The 15,415-nt window shown below is 36.5% G+C and overlaps 1 protein-coding gene across 21 annotated transcripts in view; it reads left to right on the top strand.

Moving 5' to 3' along the window:
* GPHN (gephyrin) overlaps nt 1–15,415 on the top strand; it is a 272,258-nt gene that overhangs the window by 164,764 nt on the left and 92,079 nt on the right. For 11 of the 21 annotated variants that reach the window (XM_079309649.1, XM_079309645.1, XM_079309647.1 and 8 more), the window contains 4 exons: nt 3,166–3,260; nt 5,331–5,397; nt 8,859–9,131; nt 14,900–15,034. In XM_079309649.1, coding sequence (XP_079165775.1) covers nt 3,166–3,260; nt 5,331–5,397; nt 8,859–9,131; nt 14,900–15,034 — 570 coding nt within the window. Of the gene's footprint in view, nt 1–3,165; nt 3,261–5,330; nt 5,398–8,858; nt 9,132–10,395; nt 10,504–14,899; nt 15,035–15,415 lie in introns of all 21 variants that reach the window. The other 10 variants (XM_079309643.1, XM_079309651.1, XM_079309659.1 and 7 more) reach the window with 1 other exon arrangement.

Below are 15,415 nucleotides of genomic sequence, written 5' to 3'. Positions count from 1 at the left end.
TTCTGTGGAAGCCCTCTCTTCCAACCTCTCTCTTATATGAACCTCTGTTCTTTGCACTACCAGTTTATCTGTCTGAAGCTGGGGACAGTTTGGTGTCATTTTAATGTTTTATGCAGTTTTGCTCCAGTATTTGCCACTTACCTGAGCAGGTCAACCTCAGATTTGAGAATCAGTGTAAAGCTTCAGTCCTGATTAAGGCATCAGTGTGACAGCTCTAAATGAAATACCATAATTTTTTCCTGCATCTGCCCAACAGTGTCATCCCTGCTGTTGTAAGAGAGCCGAGGGCAACAGTCTTGATTTGGGATTCATTCTGTGCCAACACCATGGCCTCCTGCAGGAGGCAACAGCTGGCTGGTAGTGAGACTACCAACAAAAAAATTGCCCATGAAACAAGTTTGAACTGTCTTAACTCAGCCTTGCTAGAGTACTGGTAAAATATGAAGGTGCTGAGTCACTAATTCCTTAATAGTTTCCATAGAGGCAGGTGTTGGTACCCAACAGTTACCTCCTGACCTGGGCACAGCTGAAAATCTAAATTTAATATCTCTCTTCCACCCTTTGTTCAAGCAAAAACCAGTGAAATAAGTATAAGAAAACCTGGCCACAGCACTTTGGTGCATTGTTAGGTGAAACAGAGAGTTGTTACAGATTGCAGCATTGCTGATTTCACTCATATATGTAAAACTAGTTTGGAGTGTGCTTCCCAGTGTGATGGTGACTTCAGTTCCTGTTCAGGACGCACATTAAATCGTGCTATTTGAGGACATCCCAAAAGTGGACTATACAGTGGCTAATTTCAATAGCAGATGTCACTGTAGCAGTGGTTTACTTAGCAGCAGCTTTTTTTGGTTATATCCATCCAGTCAGATGCAAACATGAAAACAGGAAATGTTTCCATTTGTAGAGGTCCATCTGCAGTAATAAATATAAGCATATATATTTTGAAACAACCATTTTTAGAAACTTGTGTTGAGGATCATACTGCTGCTTGGACTTTATCCCTTTTCAGATTTTGTTGCTTAGTTTATACATTTTTAATAATCGCATTGCCTGCTAGCAGTGACATTTTGTGAAGGTCATTTTTCTTGTAAAGTTGGGGAATGGACTTGAATTTTATTGAAGGAGTCCCTAAGCTTCAGCATCGTTGTTTATGGACTGTCTTGCATCTTGTACTACCTTTGAAGACTGCTTAGAATTTTAACTAATGATATCTTCAAAGTGTCACTGTGCTCAAGGGCAGAAAATAAATCTCAAAATGCACTTTATATTTAAAACAGTTTTGAATAGCTTTGAAGCATGGTATTAACTGAAATGAAAAGGCATAGACACAGACTTGCTATGTATGCACTTACAGAGAATTCCGTGTTTCACTAACCTTTTCATGGTCAGCAAAGTGTCTCTTCACCATTGCAATGCCTTTATCTTCTATATTATAAAATTCATCAGGTCTATAGATGTCTTAAGAATTTTTAATGTGATACTCAGCAGGTGTCATAAGGTAATCTCTCTCCATGGAGGAGTTTATTTTTGTCTACATTGTTCCAAGCTCACTTATTTTCTCTGTGTAAAACACACTCACTGGGTTGTATTTATATGACTTTTCTATTTCTGCGTAGAGGATGACAGATCCAAAAACCAACATGCTGTGCTTGAAATGTAGGAGAATGTGGTGTCAGCCACTAAATTCAAATTGCTTGGTTTTTTTTATAAACCAAAGTTCCAGCTTCCCATAACTGAGCACATAACAAATTTGCATATTAATAGAGTAAAAGGTTTACATGGTAGCAGTGTCTGATGTCTTCTAATATTGTTAATAATTTCTAATTAGTTAATAGTCTGATTATTCTTTTAAATGTCAAAAGCTAGTGACCATGTTTGAGAATATGGCCATTTGAATATCTGTGCTCTTGATGGATTTTCTTTTTCTGTTTTATTTATTGTTTCATGTAAGCACCCTTACATGTAAGCCTCCTTCTTTTAAGGATGCTTTTGGGTTAATTCTGTCATTTTCCTTCTCTAGGACTTTAGTTTTTTATATGTAAACAAAGAGCTTCCAAAATACAAGTATTTATTTTATAATTGGATCTTTCCCACAAAATAATTTGCCTGAATTCTTTGTATATCAAACTGTGAAGAAAATTCAGCTTTTTCAGGGTGTCCTTGTATTTAAGATGTTATTTTCTATTTCCATTTTGATCGTTGTACCATCAAAGCATTATAATTTGGCTGTATGTTATGCCATGGATTTCACAGTTTTATGACCATTGCTACCAATTTAGTTGTGCTGAATAAATTAGAATCTTGTTTCAGAGCATGAAGCAGTGTAATCCACTAAACATCAGCTACTGTGGGGGAAATAAAGAGAGGATAGGGCTGTAACCGGTCTTTGTGTCCTAAGTTAGACGATGGGAGACTGGACAGATTGTGCATTTGAGAAAATGTGTGTTAGGAAGTAAGGACAGAAGGTTGTGCATGATTTTCCATCTGATTCCCTGTTTGGGAAAAGGACTAAAAAGACAAAAATTTTCAGACTCTGCTTCCAGACTTCTCAATGCCCACTGTGTATGGACTGCTTGTGAATAAAAGCCACCAGCCTGTTTGGAACTGCTGTTTTGCTGACATGATCAAAAGGGAAGGCCTCAGCCTCTGGCCATTATCATTACCATTTTACTATTTTCCTTCCTGCCTGCTACATGGGCTTCCCTTTGCAAATTTTTTTTTTTCTGTCTTCTGCACAGACTGATTCATCCTTCTCATGCCTGGAAAATCTCAACAGGAAAATGCACAAGATTGATGAGGAAGATAAAGCAGTTACATTGGGTCTTTTCTTTGTTTGTTCTCAGTTTCTCCTTTCTGTTCAAGGCAGTTGTCATTTCTGTGGTGTTGGTTAACACTTTTTATATTTATAGGGTCCTGACTTCTATAACTTTCTGTAGGAATCTTCACAGTGCCGCTAACAGTTCTTCATCCCAACTCCTTATCTTTCCCTATTTTACACAGCTAAGAGAAAATTCTATAGCCTATCTCAGTTGAGAATTTAGCAACAACATTTCTTGGCAGAAAAAAAAAGAGAAGCTATTCCTACCCAATTTTTAGCTGGTTTCATTTTTTTCTTATCCTTACACTTGTTCACTCAGCTTGCTATTTAATCTTTGATTGCAGGCCACTAAAGAAGTAATAGAGCGAGAAGCCCCGGGGATGGCCCTGGCAATGCTGATGGGATCACTTAATGTTACACCTCTGGGCATGCTCTCTAGGTAAGACTGTTTCCTTCAAACTACAGGGTGAGCTCTTTCCAGAATTGATTATTGTTATCCAATGACTGTGCACAATTGTTATCAAGATTAGAAGCCTTAACTTCAGAGAAGGGGCCAAATTCAATGAATGATAATTGCATTGTCTCATTAAATTCACTTTGTTGTCTCTATTAGAGACAGTATCCTCCTATATATTCCATACCAGGTTATTTGTAATATTGATGCACTCCTTTGTGGCTGCCTTTTCATTCTAGAACTGTGGTATTTTGGTGGTGAGTGAAGAATTTTTCTGTTTGTTGTTCATCAGGTATTAAAATGCTTTGACAAAAAAATCCCTTTGATAAAGACAAATGTTTTGTACTGGAGGAATATAATTAATTTATCTCTCAAAGTAGTTGGAATGCATGCACAATCTGTGGTTTTCTTGAAAACACACATAGTATTTTTGCCAGCCATGCAGTTCTTAAGCACTTTCACTTACTTTTGCGTGCTCTCTTGAAAATGTTTGGCAGCTCCATTTCTCTCTTGAGCCATTAGGTCTGGTTATTGGCAGCTGAAATTTTAGTTTCATGCTGCTAATTTAGTCCTTTTTTCATTATTGGTTGGTTGGATATTTAGCTTGTAATGCTCAAAAATATTGAAAGCAGAGTAGAAGAGCCAAGAAGACGATTACTAAAGGAGCTGTCTACCAAACACAATTCCACCTCATTTTCATTCCTCTGTGGACAGTTCTTATTTCCTTTGTTTTAAATCTGTCATAATCTGTAACCCACATACGGGATTTGCTGTATTAAGTTTGTACTCTGTAAGCTTGACTACTGCAACAGGAGTAAATGAACACATTTCTTTAATTCAGGCTCATCTCTGTGCTGCAGTAGAGATTCCCCAGCTACCTGGAATTCTTTCTAAACTGAGGGTACATAGTGTGAAAGAAAGCAATATGAGAAAAGAGAGATCAGGAGTAAGGCAATACTCAAACTGCCATTTGAAAACAACACTTCAGACTGGCTTGAGTTTGATATTAAAAGTTCATTTAGTGGCACAAAGATGATCTCTGTGTTATTTACTTGAGCATTGTGACAGCTGTTGTGGAAATACTTGTTACCCTGCTAAAAATGCCATGAGACCAATAAACTACATTAATCACTGAGAATTATTTGCATAAGAAGAAATCCAGAGAAGTTGGCTACCCAACAAGCCATGTCCTTTGGCTCGAAATTCAAACCTCCATATCTTCACAGTTTAGTTTTGTCCTTTTAAATTTTTCTTATCCTTGTATCCTAGCCCTGGGTTTTGCACCTTGGCTTTTGTAAACAGTGGAAGCACTCTTTACAACTTCAAGACAAAATTCTGTAATTTAGTTTCTTTTTCTTTTTTTTACATTTAGCTAAAATGTTGAATAGTCAAACTCTAGACAATAGAAAGCACTCAGCACTTGAGTGTTCAGTCTTACATCAATACCAAAGGAATTTCTAAAAGACAAAAAAATAAAATAAAAACTTCCATCTTTGATAGTTGGTCTTGCTTTTTCTTGAGGGAGAGGGGAAATCTATTAGGAAGAATTATATGTGAATTGCATAAGTAAAAGTTTCACTTGAGAGTTACTTCCTACTCTTCTTTTCTTATGCTTAATCTTTAATTAAAAAGGACATATTTGAATTAATGCAAAAGCACAACTTAGTATTTTTACGTGGCCAGGGACATAATGTTTGACATGGTCAATTACACAGAGAAGGAACCATGTGTATGACCAAATAGGGACTACATCAAATCATGTATTGGGTGCAAGTAAACAGTAGAATTAAAATAGCTACACAGATCTCAATAAAGATGGAAATCTAGCCAGTGTTTATACTATGAAATTAATGTTATACCCTGTCAATCTTGTTTTATGCTTTTTCAGCTCAGCTTTTCCCAAGTTCTTTTACGAGAACATGTTCAACAAATAATTGGAAATTAGGTTTACAAAATCTGATCAATCATAGAATTTATCTTAAATGCTTTCCTTTTGTTTTGATAGTGGAGATAGTTGCATGCAAAAAATTTCAGTCTGTGTTTCTTTCGTTTCAGGCCTGTGTGTGGAATTAGAGGGAAGACTCTCATAATTAATCTTCCAGGTAGCAAGAAAGGATCACAGGTAAGAAATGTTCTTACTGATCTGCTGGGAAGGAGCTATGATGAGCACTTCTCCTTGTTTTGAATGGTAGAAAGTGTCCACTATAGCAAATTTTACAAAAGTGAATTGGAATGCATATTCATGTAAAGTTACCACACCAGCACTTCTAGCCAAGGACCATGCAACTCCAATCTGATTGAAGGTGCTGTGTGACCAGGACATTGCATGTAGTGCAAGAGACACTCACTTGAGCAGGCACTGCTAATGAAGGATGTAATGATCTCTGTCACTTTTCCTTTCTTGTCTAATTAGCTATACCTTATCTCTGGGTTCTCCAGCTTCCAAGAAATCATTCTTTTTCACACAGAAGTAAGAGGAATGCATAGTGTATGGTAGAACTTGCTGGAGCATTCACAGTTTTAATCAGCAAGAGGGAAGGGAACATTATTTTAGGAGTCTGAGAATGTTTTTGAATCTTCTCTATGCGGGTATGTCAGACTTTTCACTCTTTATAGAGTTTTTCTTCCTGCATTTTGCTCCATTTGGATGGAGAAGTTAGAATTTTTGCCTTTATTCATGCTTTCTGTCTAACTCTATAGCTGAGAGGAACAGAATTAAACTCCAGCAGGGATTTGTGTGTGTGTTAGTAAGACTTGATCTTTCACTAAATTTTTCATAGTTGTCTGATAGAAAAACAACCTTCTCCACAGAAGTACTGCAAAGCTGAACAATCTGATACAGAACTGCTGTCCCATCAGACAAGAGTCTATTTCTTCAGGGCTTGTTAATAAATATCTTGACCTCTGGCTCTAAGAAGTGCCTACCTGTACCCATTTCCTGAGCCTGTAGTACCCAGGCACAGAGCAGACAGTGCTAACATGTTTAGCAGCACAGCCCTGAAGTTGCTGTTTCCTAGACTTCTGCCTAAGATACAAACCAACATCTATGTGAGCTGTCACCTGGAAGTTGAAGAGGAAATGTTTTGAATATTATGATCTTAAGCAGCCACCATAGGTTTTCAGATACCCTGTCAATGTGTTTCAGTTCAGGGACTCAGTGTGAGCCCTACCATTCCTTACAGCATTTTTGGAAATCTAGTGAGACTGTAATTTAAAGGAAATATAGAAGCCTTCAATTCACACAAGAAACATTGGATGATGGTGAGGTGGGAGTATATCTTCTTGAAATTCTTCCAGTTATACATGGGAAATCATATATTGTACATGTATTTAACACAGCTATGGCTCCCATTTTAAAGAAGTGATGCAGCAGTACAAAGGTTATTTCACAAGTAAATACTTCTTTTGCTGAATTAGGAGAGAGATTAAATAGCCTACAATCTCTTATGATTTTTATTGTGTTCAGGAGCACTCCTAACCCACAGAAGCAATTGTCATTTTCTGTCCTGAGGCAATCAGACTTTGAAGATAGGTAAATTGCAGAAAGTGAATGAGGAAAAGAAATGAAAAAGTATTAATAAGTATTTTAACGATAGATTGATATATGGTGAGTAATAAAAAAGGTAATTCTGCTGGAAAAGAAAGAAGTCATATGATTGCATCATACAAGCAAGCTTTTGATACACTGATTTTTATTTCTTCCTGTCATTATGATACTCTGTCCTGTCATGATTTTAGTATGAGACATCTGTAAAGTCTCAGATTTCAGCAAAGACTTTTAAGATGAAGAGTGGAGAAAATTGATCCATAAAAGGCTGAATCTCAAAAACCAAAAAGGGCAGATTGTTACTAGGAATTTCCCTCATTTTTCTCTTTTACCACTTGCTAATTTCCTTTCCATGGTATTAATATGATCATATGGGAAACTTATATAAAGCTATGAAATTGCAGTAGTATACATATTTCTTTAATAAAATATTAATGGGAAATGATAGCAGTGTAAATGCTTCATCTCATAAATGGACTGCATGCCAAACATGTTTTCACCAGAGAACATTTGTGTGGCATGTACCATTAAATCCATACGCCAGAAAACTTCCAATTTTGAGTTGGCTTTTTTTTTTCCCCATCTTGCAAAAGATAGTTGATGTTATGAAAGAGGGCAAAATGTGTAATGACCAGATGTTAATTGAGTCTTCGACATTTTGTAATAGTAACAATTGCCTAAAACAAAGAGTTTCATAAGTAACATGAGCTTTTAGAGGATTTACAGGGAATCTGTGCATTAACACTCAAGCCAGCAAGGCTTTATTTGAGTGCTTGGAGGGGGGAACATGCTTCTCTGATTAGTCAGTTACTAGTGTACTTTTTCACACTTATTGATCAGTTCAGAGATCCTTGTTCTTGTTTGTCACTTGAGATCTACTTCTTTGCTAAAGTAATGATGGTTGTATGTTTCTTTATTTTAAACCATTTAAAAAGTAATACAGTGAAGGCACAAAAACTCTGCAGTTTGCAGTTACATTATAAATCATAATCTTTATTATCTTTACAAATATTTTTAATATACGTTCATTATATACAGCTGTGTACTCATATATTACAGATGTGTACTCATCTGTTTACTCCAGTTCTTCTTGGTACCAACTTGAATGTTTAAAGAATTTATAAATCTATGAGGTAGTCTGATTTCATTACTATTAAAGAAGCAACTGAAAGATATGTTCTTATTTAGAAGCTTTGAGGAAATACAATGTTTTCAAGACTTTACTGAATAAGCCTTAAGAAGCCTGAGTTTTATGCTGACCCTTATCTGAGCAGGCAGCTGCAGCACATTGCATCCTGAGCTTCCACTTGGATTTGATGAAGCACCAGTGTATTTTAGCAGCATAGGTAGCTATATATATATGGTAGCTACGTGTATGCCCATTATGGAACAAAATGTCTGCAGTTTTGCTTTCTCCAGTCACATATAATAAACTTCCTAATTGTTTGTGAGATTGTAGAACAAGGAGAGGTTTGAAAAATAGCTTGTTTATGAATTTTTTTTTAGTTACATGACGTTATAATGACATCAGTGTAGTTTGTCATTCTTCCAGTATATAGAATAAGTCCATGAATAAAAATGTATATAATTATATAAAAGTACAATTATGGAAACCCCTATGAATTGTTCTCTAATTGTGAGGGAGCATAATAGGAAAGATTTGAAGCTAATATCCCTTCAGATATATAGTGGTTTTCCTTCTGCATTTTTGTAGCATTCTGCCAGTTGCTGTGAAATGTTTTCTGTATTACATACTCACAGAAATGTAACTCTTGTTTTTAGTATTAGCTTCATTGCAAAAACCCTGTTATGCAATTTACTGTGTTTGCATGAAAAAAAAGGCAACAATTTATAGAATAGTCACCAGATGTTTCTAAGTTCATTTATCTTTTAAGAGTAGTTGCATAGGACATGGTAAGTTTTATTTATGATCAGGTGTAAAGATACATGTAAATCCTAAATATATTTAAAGAATAAACTCTCATTTGCATGTGCAGGTAACTTTTCATAGTGGTTTCTCTTCCTGTTCTGCACAGGAATGCTTTCAGTTTATACTGCCAGCCCTACCTCACGCCATTGATCTTTTGCGGGATGCCATTGTAAAAGTAAAGGAGGTACACGATGAGCTTGAAGATCTACCTTCACCACCACCTCCTCTTTCTCCTCCTCCAACCACCAGCCCTCACAAACAGACAGAAGACAAAGGAGTGCAGTGTGAGGAAGAGGAGGAAGAGAAGAAGGATAGCGGAGTTGCCTCAACAGAGGACAGTTCTTCTTCACATATAACAGCAGCAGCCATTGCAGCTAAGGTGAGTCTGGCTTCTGTCCTTAAGAGACCCTTTAGTTTCTGTCTCAGGCACTTCCCACCAGTATTCATTTGCATGTTAAGACTGTGCATTGATGTTTTTGTGTCAAACAGATGTATTTCAGGTACATTTTGTAGAAGTAGAGCTTTATAAAAATGCACAAATTCTGTTTTGGTTGGTGATTTCAGATTACAGTGGGAGAAATACATTTATTATCTTGATGTTAACATATGTTTCATGATACCATTCTGAGGTGACAGACTGGTTTTAGTGGCTTTTTTTAATTCAAAGTATTCACACGCCTGAACATGCAGAGTCCAGTAGGCGGCATGTTAAGGAATCACAACAAAATTTTGCAACCCTTAATATCTAATTTGAAATGAAAATTTTAGTTTCTGAAAACAATGATAAAAATATGACAGACAGGTAACAAGTAATAAATAATCCAGATTAGTGTATTCCAATGTGCATGTCTGCATAAGAGATGTGGAATTCTGCCAACAAACTGAATATCATAATGTCTTTATAGCTTTGCTTTAACCAGTAATCATAGATCAGTATTACTCAAACTAAAGTAATAAATTGGAAATGCCAAAAGAAAAAAATGAGGTAACACTTGTAAATAATTTCAATTCAAATTTTAAGTATTTTCCCAAGAATTATTGTACTAATTGAAGCAATATATAAATATTTACCTCAGTTTTATATGTTCAGTTTTCTAATGTAAAGATAATGTATCCCTGTGTGTTTGGAAACAGTTTTTTTCCAAACTGCTTTGTTCTGTATCTACTCCACAAGTTGTGCTTTTAATTCCTATTATGGGAATTGAAAGTCTAAGTAACTCAAAATTATATTAAGCAATTTCTAAACCAAAGCAGCAACATTCTAACTCCAGAAATGTGAATTCAGGTCTGAGACATCTTGACATTTCTAAGACAGCTGCAGCTGGAGATCATCTCCCAATATACAGAAAATCCTGATTACATATGTCTTTGCAGGGATGAATTAAGGTAATTATCATTTGCAAGTATCAGTTTTTATTAATGCAAATTTTAAATTGTTTAATTTCTTTTGATGCAGGCAAAGATAAATAATATGTGCCATTTTTAAAGGCAGGAAATACCTGAGATCTCAACTGGCTGTGTTCATATGAGCTTGGCATTTCAGTGTCATAGTTGTTTTCACCTCATTCATTTTTGCTCATTTGCTTGTACAGTTTCATGTTTTCCTGTCACTGTATTCATAGCTGTTATGTGTTGTGCATTAGAAGCATCCATCCTATACCAGTCCAGCTGTTTTCATGGCTAAAGGTCAACAGCCCATCCCTGGTCTCATCAGTTATTGCCATCAAGCAGCAGGCAGTGCAGGAGATCTGGTAAGAGACACTTGCAAGAGGCTTTTGCACTAACACTAACTAAAAATGCTCTGCCTGCCTCCTAGTCTGTGTATGAACAGACAGTGTAATTTATTTCCTTCTAACAGAGACAACGTCAGTGCTGTCTTTGAGAGCACACGTTGCAGAAAATATCTGTTTAAGATAAAGGGCTAAACAAGGTAAAGGTCATGGTTGTTGTCACTTTGAATCATTTAGCTGCTATGATAATATTTGCTATAAAGCCTGTTTCTGATCAGTCATTGGCTTCATTATCTAAAATATTCAATAATTGAATATAATTAAAATAATTTTCTAAAATTACTGCTTTAGAGCTATGAAATAGTAACTTTTCTTTGTCTTGTTTTGCTGCTTTTCTCTGTCATTTTTTGTCAACACAATACAGCATTTGCACTGGGTATTCATAGTTTGCTTTTGTCACTTGCAGTTTCTGCTCTGCCTCATTTTTGTTTTCTCTGTACAAGTAAATTTCTCAAAACCAGAAGACTTCAGGAGTCAGGAAGCAGAGGACTTATAAATTACTGGGTTTTAGTGAATAGTAGAATACTGTTTTAATGAATGGTAAAAAAAGATCCTGTTACCTTAGGCAAATAGTAATTTAAACCATCAATCAAATAGCCTAATACCTCTGTATTTAAAACATGATTCTCTGTCTCTTGAAAAGTCAGTTAGTAAGTGTGAAGACTTTAAAGTTCACACACCTGATGAAAAAGCTATATAGTACACATACACCCATTTATTGCAGAGGTGGTTTTTGGCTTGTTTTTTTTGGAGTTGAGGTTGCTAAACTAGAATTTGGACCATATTCTTCAGTATCAGTAGAACACTTGATCCAGCCTCTATGAAGAACACTATTAAACTATCATACATGTTTCTGTGTTCTTTTGCAAATAACTCTTAAGCTATTATTTTATGCATTCTATAATCCAAATCAGATCTTCAAATTCAGAGCAGAAACTGGTTAGGTTTTTGGCAAGTTATTGGATTTTTTATGCTGTCCTTCCTATATATTTTTATGACATTTTTTTCTCTTGCACAGAAGTCATGGTCACTGTCAGCTACAGATTGTTTTTTTAACTCACCATCACTGTCAATCTTTGTTTCATTCTGAGCAAAAGAGAATAAAGAACTCATATCTTTCCCTTTTTCCCCTTCCTGTCAATGCTTGTCAAAGCTCTCTAATATGAAAACATAAATTTTTAAACCAAAATAAAAGTACGTCAGAGAAAGACCAGGTCAGATAAAAATTGTAGAAGCAATGACTGATGGATATGGTGAATATCTTTCTCTGTTGCTTCATTCATTTCTCATTTATTTCTGTCTTTGTCAGTATGTTACAACAGGTTTTCTACTCCAGCTAATGCAAACAAGAAACTATTTTAACTAAGAATTTTATTGTACCACTTTTAAAGTTTGGGGATTTCTACTCTATTCAATTTATTTGAAACTGAAAAATGAATAAAAATATTAGGAAGACAAATCAGAAATGCTTAGTATGGCTTAGTGAAAGTTAAAAGAGCAGTCTATCCAAAATGCACTAATACTCCTGTTAAACTACCATACATGTTTCTGTGTTCTTTTGCAAATTACTCTTAAGCTATTGTTTTATGCCTTCTATAATCCAAATCAGATCTTCAAACTCACAGCAGGGAAACTGGGATGGTACCGTCCCTTTATTACAGAGACAGGTTTTTGTTACAAAAAGGTGAAATCAGATAAAATTGTGATTGATCAGTATGGTGGGAAATAAAACAAAAAATGTTTCTTGCCTGAAGGGTATGAGACAGTATGAAGTATCTGGTTACTCTAGAGTACCCAGAGTAAACCTAGGGAGAACTGAATCATGATATCATTTGCAAAAGCAATATTGTTATTCATGTTGTGGGATCTAGGAGTGTGTAAAAGGGGTAATGGACCTGCACAAAATCATATCAAGTATGCAGCTTTTTATCAGAGGAGAGTAAAGAAAAGGTATCTTATTTGAAGACTTAAAATGATTATTTCTTTGATTTTGTCTTTTTTATTCTATGCCTTTCTCAAAGCATTTTCCTCAGGCATGGACATTAAATGGAAGTGTTGAAAGTTGTAAGGAGTATCTATACCAATGTAAAACTTGAGGATTGTCAGCCTGTTTTGGGCTTTAATGAATTTAAGATGGAATTTCGGGAGAAAAAGTGAACAAAAAGAAATCATGCTTCTGACTACAAACCATTTGAGCATTTGGAATATCATTGATTTAGTTTACCTCGAAGATACATCTCTGAGATGCAATTTGTAAATCAGAATACTCCATGTAGAGGCCAGTTAGGCACTGTTTCTGAAGAGGAAGATATCCCCAGCACAGTTATCCATAGTGAAAGGAAATTCTGCTGACTTCAGAATTCACAGTGGAAACTGTAGCATGAGATGCTTAGCCTTGAAAGATCCTCTGAGGAGAGCTGACAAACTGGCAAAAAACACTGTTAGTCTAGAAACACTGTAGAGCAGAAAGGAGGCAGTTGGTGGCACTCTGACAACAAAACCTGTTTTCACACAACTTATAAACAAGTTAGAAACAAAAGAAACTATTCTACATGAGGAGGGTATGTGGAGAAATAAAATCCCCTAGGTATAACCCAGGATTTCTAAGTCAAGATATACTATTTCTAAGTTAGATATACTCAATGTTTATAGAGGGGAGTCAAGGAAGTTGAGGGAGTGGGAAATGGCATGGGTTTAATGACACAAGTATCAAGATTGGTCATTTTAACTACCCTGAGACAAAGCTCTCTTAATGTTCTAATAATGTAACATATACTAAAAGCTAGGATTCAAGCTTGTTTCTGGAAGGACATACTTTCCAGTGGCTTGTATCTGCCCTAAAGTCTTGATAGACAAGAGTGCTCAAAATGCCCAGATGCAGACTGGGTACCAACATCTCCATTTGTTAAAGAATCCTCTCTGGAAATTCCCAACATTCATAATTTGCTTGTCACTGGACCTTCCTTTCTTGCTTCCTTTTGTTGTCTGCTACTGCCATTTCCCCCAGATGTGGGGGTTCTTCTAATGTTCTTAGAACTTGAACATCAGGGTGAATGAAGAAATTCTTAATGAGGAGAAAGATCTTAAAATATGCATATGTACATATATATTCCTTTGAAGATCTAAATGTCTAAATTTCCTAGTTAGCTGTGATAGACTTTATCCAGGATTTTCCCTCAGTAAAGCCATGCTGGCTGCTTCAAATCACCTCCCTGTCCTCCATGTGCCTTAACAGGGCTTGTAGGAAGATCTTCCATGATCTTCCCAGGCACAGAGATGAGGCTGACAGGTCAGTAGTTCCCTGTTCCTCCTTTCTACTCTTTTTTTAAGGTGGATGTAATGTTCCCTACTTCCAGTCACCTGGGACTTCATCTTACTGCCATGACTTTTCCAATTCCATGGACAGTGGTTTGGCAATTACATCAGTCAATTCCTTCAGGACTCCGGGGTGCATCTCATCGGGTTCCATAGACTTCATATATGTTCAGGTTCCTGAGGTTCCTCTGGTGGTCATGAACCTGGTCATCCCTTAGAGTGGGGCTTAATTGTCCCTCTGCCTTAAGGTCCATCCATTCAATATGGGAAGAGAGATTGCCAGTGAAGACTGAGGGGAAAAAAGTTGTTGATTGCTTAGCCTTTTCCTCATCTAGTATCTCCAGTTTGCCAGTTGTCCATCAGGAGGGATATGCTTCCCTACCTGGCTGTCTAATATATTATGCAGGAAGTAAAAAAGGCAGAATTATTATTTTTCCCCTCAGAATGTATTTTAAACCAAGTGTTGGCTTTGAATGGTGGTTTCTAATGCTTTTGCCTTTACTCACTCCAGAGAGGCCTGTAGCTTTTGCGGCACGAACCTTACACTGAGAATTTTTGTAGCTGAAATAAAGAGTATTTACTGCATGACGTTTCTTGTGAGAAATTTTCTCACTGCATGACATTTCTTTAAAGGGGTCCAGCACATTTCTAGCAAATGGTTTTCTTTTCAGAATATTGCCCCCTAATTAATGAATGGCAAGTCTGCCTCCGTGCCATGGAAGAAATCATTGTAGGCCATTGTTGGGTTTGAAACAAAGGTTTAAGAGGAAAACATTATTTTCTTATTGTTTCCTGTTGTAGTACATTTGATTCATAAGTTTTTAAGGACAACTAGTATGTTGTGTGCTGCTTCAGTTAGAATGTGACCTTATACATGTGTTAGGTGTTTGTTACTGAAATTAGGAGAGTATGCCAAGCACTGAGTATGAGAAGGTATGCAAACTGATGAGTGGGGTATCCCTATGTTTTTGAGGTAAGGTTTTGAGTAAGTTTTACATACAGTATATTTTTTGCTATTAATTGCATCTCTCTTCTTTTTAAGATTCCAGATTCCATCATCTCTCGTGGCGTTCAGGTTCTCCCACGTGACACAGCCTCCCTCAGTACTACTCCTTCAGAATCTCCTCGTGCCCAAGCCACCTCTCGCCTCTCCACTGCGTCCTGCCCAACACCAAAAGTAGGTACATTTATGCCTTGCAAGCTCCATGCTCAGCCCTGTAATCTCAGGTTAATGTATTGCCTCTGCTGAACAAGGTTGGTTCGCATGCAAGGGTTGTGTCATTCTACCTGAGAGATAAATGCAGGACAGTGTAGCTCGTTCCACGTGCACTGTTGCACAGTTTGGCCTGTGGGTTCACCAACACCTTATGGTTACTGAAGCTTCACATTATCTCTTGCAATACTGATCATGAATATGAAATTGTTAGCACCTTGAATGTATTTAGTATCATTCAGTATTCCCAGGAGCATAGATAATCCTGCCACTGAGTAACGACATTAAGCAAATAGTATTCTGTCAAAAAAATACATGTGCAAATTTCTAGCCTGGGCTGGGGCA

This window comes from Erithacus rubecula, assembly GCF_903797595.1.
Source record: "Erithacus rubecula genome assembly, chromosome: 6".
Classification (NCBI taxonomy): domain Eukaryota; kingdom Metazoa; phylum Chordata; class Aves; order Passeriformes; family Muscicapidae; genus Erithacus; species Erithacus rubecula.
Note: the sequence above shows the minus strand (reverse complement) of the source record. Positions and strands in the feature narration are given on the sequence as shown.